Below are 9809 nucleotides of genomic sequence, written 5' to 3' on the forward strand. Positions count from 1 at the left end.
AAGATGGAACAACTAACTCTGTACCTTCCCGCAAAAAAAAACTGACTCTGTAAATTACATCTTGCTGTCAGGCTCGTTCATGACGTTCCTGATGCATGGTTGCAGGGGAAAGCAACGCTCGAGGAGAGGGATATGATGGAGATGGTCTCGAGGAAGGAGCAGGCAAGTGGATTGATCCATTGCAGTTAATCATAGCACTCGGTTTCGCCGTGGAGTTGATGTCTTGCATGTAAACAGAAGCAGGAGGGAGGAAGGTATGTAACTAGAAGCCAGCAAAGCAGCAGGGAGGTGGATTTGACGCTCAGCCTCGGCATCGGCATTGGCTGCAACGTTGGTTGCTCGCGCAGGCACCAAACGCCAATTGACCTCAACATGCCGTGACACAGACATTTTCGGCTGGCTCATGAGTTTCATAGTTGCAGTGACGTTGCATGTGAAGCACCAACAGATTCTCCAGAATTTGCCGCGAACATTTTGAGTTGGCTTAAGTCAAATCCGAAGCTATCATAATTTCTGCACAGGTGCACAGCTTTTCACCCCATTGCGTCTAGGGCTCGATTAAGAGTTTGGTGTTCTTCTTGGGTTCGGTTGTACTAGCACAAGCTTACTGCACAAAAAGTGTGCATTTGTGCTTATCTCCACCAAATTCAAGTTATCTTCCATGACTACCATGATATGTATCTTCACTGAAACGAATCCATGATTTGTGTTCAACTAATGCAGTAAGGTACCCTTGGTTATAGTGCACAACTCTGGTAAACTCAAGTTATTATGCGTCAAGAAAATATTTCACTATCCCCGCAAAAAAAATCACTAGATTTTTTATGACGGGGTTACTGAGTGAGGGAGAAAGTGAGGATTGTAGATGGTAAACATGTTTTTTTAGTGTCAACATCTCCTCTATTTATTCATAGAAGGATCTCTGCCGAAATAATCAGGCTGAGTTTGTGGGACACTGTAGCTCCGGGAAAAATTAAAGCACACACATGGAGATTGATCCGAAATGGGCTAGCGGTCGGCTCAGAAGTTCACAGGAGAAGAATTAAGGCTGGAGTCTTCTGTGTTGCTTGTGGTCGAGAAGAAACAAATTATCATCGGTTTTGGGACTGTCATCAGCCAGCAAAATTCTGGAAGGTAATGCGCTCGGAATTGGGAGTTCCGGTGGCGATCCCACCGGTTTCAGTAAGCTCCCAGGGTGATCTTTCTAGATGGCTGCTGTCTTGGTTGGCGGATGCCTCTAACGACGAACGAGCTACCATGGTTCGGAGCCTCTATGGGCTATGGTTGGCAAGGTACAGTGCACGGGATGGAAAGAGGATCGAAGAGGCGTCAGATACTGCTCGATCAGTGGTGAAGGTGATGGAGGAATGACAGTCGGTTCATGGCCGCAAGAGCAAGATTGTGAAGCCTGTAACAATGCAGAAATGGGAGCCGCCGGACCCTGGATGGGTGAAGGTGAACGTCGACGGAGCAACGAGCAAGATGGGAGAGAAGGGTGGCGCGGGAGTGGTTCTTCAGAAATCACGAAGGTGCCTTCCTGGGAGGGGCATGCCACTTCTTTCCTCAGTCTATGGAGCCAGCAAAGATCGAACTACAGGCGTGCTGGCGCGGGGCACAGCTAGCTGACGAAGTGAATGCTACTAGACTGAATATTGAGATGGACTGCAAAGATATCGTCAGCAAGCTTCATAACAAGGAGCGTGACTTGTCGATGCTGGGGCAAATGATCGAGGAGGTGAAACAGCTTCTGGAGACACGCCGCCAAGAGTGGAACGTGAGTTGTGGACCAAGATTTGAACCTAGCGGCAACGCATAGCAGCAGCACGATGCAAAGAAGAAACTTGCGCATACCTTCACTGACGAGAGGCTTCCCTTGTACCGCGTTCGTTTGCTTCAGATCTCCATCTTCGATCGCCGGGCGCGTCGGGCGGCGCCGGCGTTGTGTCCGGCCGTCGGGGGAGCCGAGGAGGATTGGGGCTGGGCGAGAGCCAGGGAGAGAGAGTGTCTCTCCATTTCCCCGGCACGTGTCTCAGAGGCTTCCGCAGCAGCCGCCAGGTGCCCCATCAGCTGAACGGTCGTCGGTCGGTGACACGCGCGACGTGCACGGCCCCCGTCAGCCGAACCCCGCTGCAAATGTGAATCTTTCCGCGAGGTCAACTGGAGCAGCCCACGGAGAATATTAGTATTTTTTAAACACGGTAACACAGACACAGAAGCATACGCTCATTTATTTTTTGGCATCAACGCATATACTCACATACACTCACTCTATAAATGCTCGTACACACATACTCCCTCCGTTTCTAAATATTTGTCTTTCTAGAGATTTCATCAAGTGACTACATACAAAGTAAAATGAGTGAATCTATATTCTAAAATATGTCTACGTACATCCGTATGTTGTAATCCATTTGAATGTCTAGAAAGACAAATATTTAGGAACGGAGGGAGTACTATGCATGTGATCACCTTCGGAAAACTGAGCCAACACATTATTTTGAGATTGACGAAGTCGCCATAAACACCTTCATGATCAACCGAAATGTTTCACCAAGGGCCTAAAATACCCCCGCAAAAAAGGGGCCTAAAATAAGTCCAAGAAAATACGACCATCAATGTTAAACCCTCGTGGGTTAGTTTCACAAAAAAATACCTAGTTCACAGGGGAAATACACAGAAGCTCCTGGTGCTCCATACCCCTATACGGATATTAAATGTAAAAGTACCAATTTTTTTTAAAAAAAGGATATGAAATTTAGGGATATCAAATTTGGATTCTCAATCTACTCCCATGTGAAGTTTCGTGAAAAAATACCAAGAAAGCATATCTGCGGCAAAGGAAATATTGTCGAACAAAAATCCAACCAAACAGTTTTTTTTCTATTCATAGGGATCTTTTTCTTTTGCCACAGATATGTTTCCTGATATTTTTTCATGAAATTTCACACGAAAGTAGATCGGACACCCAAGTTTGGTATCCCAAAATTCCAGGAAGTTTTTCAACGTTCTTGGTATTTTTTTAAACTTGATGTTTATATAAGGGGTGGAGCATCCAGGTGCTACAAATCCTCTTCCTAGTTCATAGCTCGTATACATTCTAAATATAGTAATTTGAAACACAGAAAAAGGAAAAAATGGAATGAGATGTTGAATATCCATAATTTTATAGAAACAAGAATCACATAAAAAGAAAAAGAAATGGTAGAAAAACATAGGAATTATTGACAAACAACAGAAGAAAACATGAGATCCGGCTTCCTCGAAAAATTCTAAGGCCCATAGAAATCCAAAGGAATGTATGATAGTAATTCCTCTGTTCCAAACAGCATCAAAGGAAAAATCCTTATAAGAATCCTATCCTTCAAAATTCATGTGATTTTCTTTTGTTGTCCTAAACCTAAAATTGAACACGGAAAGTTTGGCTTCGCTAAAGTTAGCATCTGTGTTGTCATTGACTTACACATTGTAGTCTACAAATGAAGTTGTTTCGTATCACCTCTTGGCAAACATGAATACGCAAAAAAGAAATATGTCTTCTCTTTGAAATTTTTTGTTGATGTGTACATTAAGTATCAGTTAGATCATAATTTTGTTGCATTAAATATGTGTTACTTCCTCTGTTTCAATTATTGTCGCGGTTTTAGTTTAAATTTGAACTAACACCACAATGATAATGATAATTATGGAACGGAGGGAGTATTTTTCTTTTAAGAAACATGGTACAAATGCAAGCGCCGGCGAAAACACGCTATTTTTAAAAAATAATACATTTATTTTATTAATTTTTAGAAATACTATGTGAAATATTTTTAAAAAAAAGTAATACATAGGCAGCCATCTGGTGGCCGACTGGATCCAGTTGGTCAAGAGTAGGCCGATTAGTACCATGTCGGCTAACAACAGGCTGATTGGCTCCTGCCCACTCATGTCGGCTAACTATTGGCCAACTGAAACTAATTGGCTTATAGTAGGCCGACTGAAACTAATTGACTTACAGTTGGACGATTAGTTCTAATTGGCTTCCCGTAAACTCGTAGGTGCATGTCCCATTTTCTCAGGCGTAAGTTTCCCGCTTCTAGGCACAAAGGTGGGTAAGCATAAGCAAGAAACTTAGGGCCGAAGAAGCTGATAGATGCATGCCCAGTGGCGGAGACAGGGGGGACCAGCAGGGGCCATGACCCCCCCCCCCTAACATCTCATATTTGCTGCTAATCATCTAATGAACAGTGCACAATTAGTGTGTATTTTGCTGCTAAAAACCTACTTTCTAGTGATTTGGCCCTCCTATAATATTTTTCTGGCTCCGCCACTATGCATGCCCCATTTTCTCAGGCCTAAGTTTCCTGCTTCTAGCCACTAAGGTGGGTAAGCAAGAGTTCTTAGGGCTGAGAAAATAGGGCATGCACCTATCAGCTTACAGTAAGCCAATTAGTTCTAGTTGGCTTACTGTAAGCCAATTGCTCAATCGGCCTGCTGTTAGCCGACAGGTTACTAATCGGCCTACTCTTGGCCAACTAGATCCAGTCGGCCACCAGTTGGCTGACTATGTATTATTTTTTTAAAAAAATCGGTGTAATATTTCTAAAAATTAACAAAATAAATGTATTATTTAAAAAATTAGCGAAATGAACACTCATTTCTATGAATGCACATACTCATATACTACTCCCATGACACATCCGAGAGGGCGAGTAGACAAATCTTGAGATTAACAAAGTCACCATAAAACGACTTATAGTGAACGGGAACGAGGTCTTCATGAACATCGTCGAAAGTCCTGGAATAAATCTAGGATCATGCAAGCACTCATGCTAAGTTTAGGACTTGAACTTGGATGGAATCTTCTATTCTTAAATAGTTGCAACCCACTACCTGTTTTTGCTCCTCATGCAACCATGCCACATCATCAAGTCATGCATTATTTTTACCTCTTCATGTTACCATGCCACATCATCGATTCATGAATGTGGTCATAAGTTATAATTTGTGCACTAATCTAACCATTATTTCACTAATTTTTGTGTGGGCATAAATGGCATATATATTGGACGCTTAGAGCAAATATATGTAGATCATATTACACACTTTTGTTTAAATGGCACCCCATTTACTTTAATTCAATAGTTTATATTTTTTATACATCATTTTGTCAAATGCTTCATATGATTTTTTAAATATAAACTGAGAGCAAATCTAAATTGTTTTCTGCAGTAGTTTTAGTTTTTAGCCCCTATTATGCATTTGTTTATCATGTTTCCCGCAGCAATGCGCTGGGCATCATCTAGTGATTCGAACACATGAAACCATACCATTTAAGCTACACTTGATTCACAAATGTGGTGCTATTGACCGTCCCGTAGTCCCTGCACGCGCTGTCGTCACCGGTCGATGCGTCGCTCCACCATCGTCCCATAGCACCCCCTCCCTGGCCAAATGGTAGCTGGGTGCGTAGGTCCGTGCGCCACCGCCGCGGTCTGTGGTCGCCGACGTGCACCAACATTGTCATTTCTAAGCCACTGATCAACGGGCCCCACTGGTCATAGTTGACCAGTCAACGATCAACACTGACCCGCTGACTCAGCAGCCCTTGGCCCACCAGTCAGCCTCTGTTGACTGATCTGTTGACCCAGTCAACGGGCCTACTGGTCAGTCTCTCTGTTATAGCTCTGTGTACACAGAGTTGTGTGCTTTTAGCATTTAATCTTTATTTTCCAATTTACTTTTAAGTCTAGAAATTTAGAAATCATTTAAAACTTTGAAAAATCATATAAAATAATCCATAATTTGGAAGAAAATAATTATATATTAAAGTTGCTCAGAAAAAATGTCAAATCCTAATATGCCATCCGTTCATCTATCATGTGCCTCTAGCATAGCAAACATGAAACCGTCCCCTCTCTTTCATCTGTCCGGAATCTGTCTAACACCGGGAATTTCCCTCCTCCGTCTGCAATGTGTAGTACTACGTTAGAACACCCCTAGCACTGCATCTGGTCATGTCTTGCATAGTGATGCATCTGTTTGCTTTATATTCGTTGTTTCTTCCCCCTCTTCTCTCAGGTAGACACCGAGACCGACGCTGTTGGCGGGTACGACTACGCCTCTGACGTCCAGCCACTTGACTCAGAGCTTCGATGCAAGCAAACCCCCTTGAGCATTCCGATATCGCCCATTCTCTTCTTTCTTATGCTTGCATTAGAACTGCTACTGCTTTTGTATGATCCTATTTTGATGCATACCTGTTTTTGTAACCTGCAATTGTTACCTTACCTGCTTATCCTAAATTGCTTAGTATAGGTTGGTTAGTGATCCATCGGTGACCCCCTCACATGGTCCCTGTTACCCCCGCCTTATGATCGATGACTCGATCAACGTGATCGACGTCCAGGGCCCAACACATCACTTCACCCTCTTTAGTTGTACGACTCTGCAGGGCTACTATCGAGTGCCGATGGTGATACCTTGTAACGCATTCCTGATGATAACTCTGTGTGTAGCTATTCAGTCGTGGCCTTCGAGGGTGATTCCTCTTTCGCCACTCCCGATATGACTCTGTTGCGCAACCCATCAAGTGTGAACCTCGAGGATGATTCCTCATACTTCACCTTGATGATTACGTCAAATGAATCCATCGAGGGTGATTCCTCAGATTCCCCTTTGGTGTTTTGATCACACGGATACTTGACTTTACCACGGGACCATGATGAGACCCGGTCGGCCCCGAGGGGTACCCGCCAGTGATGTGAAGTGGGGTTGATCTGGAGGGTACCCGCGAGATAATTACGAGGCATGGTTGGGCAGGCAGACGCCCTTGAGAAGAGTTGAACCTGGCCCTTGCCGCATTTTCCTCGAGACGGGGCGACAGGAGCACTGATCGTCATAGCGCGCTCCCAAGTCACTAATGAGATGGGGTATTTGATTTGAGTTGGCCACTGGCCTATACGCACTAACACCACGCAGGAACAGATATGGGCACTCGGCGTCGTATATATGTATCAGCCTAAGCTCTCCAGACGTTAGCGGTTTAGCGGCACGCGCCCGGATGGCCCACGTAAGCACTTGCCTTGTATAAGGAGGTAGCCAGGACTGACATCGGTCGCGCTCACAATACGTTGGATTGCAAAGGACGATTGGCCCATGACCCCTTCGCATTTAGGATGTAGAACAGCGTGCCGACCTCTCTGTTGAGCCTAGGTAGGGCTACGACATGTTGATCTTCCAAGGTCGGGCATGACTTAGGAAAGTGTGTCCGGCCAGAGTGATCGAGCATGTTGGGAAATGTGGTGCACCCTTGTAGGGAAGTTTATGATGTGGTGCACCCCTGTACTCAAATATTGTTGCTTCCACTGACTAGTTTGTATTCGAGCCCTTGAGGCCCTTGGCTTGTAATATAAAACTTGTATTATTTTAATTTGTGTCTAGAGTTGTGTTGTGATATCTTCTCGTGAGTCCCTGATCTTGATCGTACATATTTGCGTGTATGATTAGTGTACGATTGTCGGGGGCGTCACAAGTTGGTATCAGAGCCGACTGCCTCTAGGTTGCCCCTTTCCAACTCCTTGGTCGAAGCTAATTAGTCTAGAACTTTTACTAACATTGTTGTGTGGCTTACGGGCCCACATCACAATTGGGTGGTATTAGAATCTTTTATTCCTCATCTATACTCTTGGACTCTGATCTCTCTTCTATTTGGGTTAAACAATTTTGCTAACTTTGGCATTAGGATCTCGTGATCACATCCACCCGGAGATTTGTATTACGCCTTTCTTGAATTGGGAGCCAGGATCTGCTTCACAGTGTTCATGGACCGCTGGGTCCTTTTATTGAGGGCACCCTGCGTCGTCCTTGCAGATTCCTCGCCCCAGCAGTTTTCTCCGACATTGATGTAGCCTTTGCTATGTCTTGTTGTTGTATCCCTCTATCGTGTGCCAGCATGCCTCCTAATTGCATGTCTAGCTGCGGATGTTTCCGAACCCATGTTGCACGTTCGTATCCAACTCTGCACATGGATCAGTATGTCTTCATTTACTACTATGATGTATCTATTGCACTACCTTCTTTGTGCATGTTACCTAATAATTGATTCATTGTCTCTACAATTTCTTAATGCTAAACTACCCATGTTACCTTCTAGCAGGATGGTTTCCCTTGCTGGTCGTGGCCGTGGTGCCAACGATCCACCACCGCCCGAATTCATGGCCAGAATGATACAACAGTTTGAGCTGAATCGCTAGTTCATGGAAGGGGTCATGGCTTAGTTCTTACGCCCCAATATGAATTAGCAGCCATCTCTGGTGACTCTGCAGGACTTCATGTGTATCAACTATCAACCCTACCATCGACCGCAGCTCAACTCAGCCCCTTGATGCCGATGACAGGCTTCGCGACATCATTTATGAGATGGAGTCTGTTTGACGTTGTCCCTGCCAGCTATGTCACCTTCGCATCCTTCTTCCTCAAGGGTCCCGCTGTTCAATGGTGGGATAGCCACAGGCGCACTCAACCTGCTGGAACAGTCATCACTTGGCCAGATTTCCAAGCTGCTTTATGTGCTCGCTTCATTCCTCAGGGAATCATGGACATGAAGAAGTGCGAGTTCCGCAACCTCACCCAAGGCAACAAGGCAATTGATGCTTGCCAGCGTGAGTTCCTGGACTTGCCATGTTATGTTGAAGAAGACATTGCCTTTGATGCATGCAGGTAGGAGAAGTTTCACGATGGACTTCAAGCTGATATCAAGTTAGCGCTCCTTGTGCATGACTTTGCCAACTTCGCCACCTTAGTGAACAAGGCCATCCAGGTCGAAACTAGTTTGCAGAAACACCAGGGATCCCTCAGGGGCAACCGTGACGCTGGCTCATTTTCGGGCCCACCCTCGTAGAAGCGTTGAATTAGGATCCCCCACAGCATGTGCCGTCCAACTGCACCTGCTCCAAGACCGTCTTATGCTGCACCATGTCTGCCTCCTCCACCACCTAGGCATCCAAGCCTTCCAGCTGCACCACCTCGAGCTCCTCCTCCCAATCCCAATGATGGTATGTGCTTCAAGTGTGGCCTTCCAAGTCACTGTTCCAGGAACTGCCTCAGAATAAGTACCAGCTTGCACTTCCTCCAACTGGTCGTGGTAAAAATCACCCCCGCAACAACAATGTCAGGCCTTATGGTGGTGGGCATGCTAACAACATTGATCTGAATGAAGCTCAAGACTATCCTGCAACGGTGATGGGTACTCTCCTTGTAAATTTTAGTACCAACTTCTATTTTATTCGATATAGGCGCATCACATTCTTTCATGTAGCAAGATTTTGCATTAAATACGAAGAGATGAGCACTTCGCTTTTGGTACACACCGCCGCGGGCCAATGTCAAACCACCATGGTTAGCCACAATGTCACCATTGAAATCGAAGGGTTGGAATTTCACGCCTCCACCATTATGTTGAAGTCTTCCAATATAGAACTCATTCTATGAATGGATTGATTAAAGCGCATACTGCTTCTATCATTTGCGCCACTAAAACCGTACATCTCCTTCACCCTTCAGATGAGATAGAAGCTACCACGCTCGTCTGGTTCAAAATGCCGAGGCATAGCTTTATTCCTTGAATGTGTTGAACAAATAACCACTTGAGGGAATTGAACACATTCCTGTCATTCGCGCCTTCCAAGATGTCTTTCTAGAAGAACTCCCAGGGATACCTCCCATTCGAGATGTCGAGTTCATCATCGACTTGAAACCAAGCACCACTCCTATCGCCAAACGACCCTACAAAATGTCGCCTCATGAACTCCTTGAACTTAAGTAGGAAA

At 45.0% G+C, this 9809-nt stretch overlaps 1 protein-coding gene across 4 annotated transcripts in view; it reads left to right on the forward strand.

Moving 5' to 3' along the window:
• The window catches only part of LOC119364102 (truncated transcription factor CAULIFLOWER D-like), a 23401-nt gene extending 22636 nt beyond the window's left edge, over positions 1 to 765 (forward strand). For all 4 annotated transcript variants that reach the window (XM_037629509.1, XM_037629507.1, XM_037629510.1 and 1 more), the window contains 2 exons: positions 106 to 162; positions 238 to 765. In XM_037629509.1, the coding sequence (XP_037485406.1) occupies positions 106 to 162; positions 238 to 381 (201 nt within the window). In that variant the 3' untranslated portion in view covers positions 382 to 765. The remainder of the gene's footprint in view (positions 1 to 105; positions 163 to 237) is intronic.
• The last annotated feature ends 9044 nt before the right edge of the window (positions 766 to 9809 follow it).

This window comes from Triticum dicoccoides, chromosome 2B (genome assembly GCF_002162155.2).
Source record: "Triticum dicoccoides isolate Atlit2015 ecotype Zavitan chromosome 2B, WEW_v2.0, whole genome shotgun sequence".
In the NCBI taxonomy this organism is placed as follows: domain Eukaryota; kingdom Viridiplantae; phylum Streptophyta; class Magnoliopsida; order Poales; family Poaceae; genus Triticum; species Triticum dicoccoides.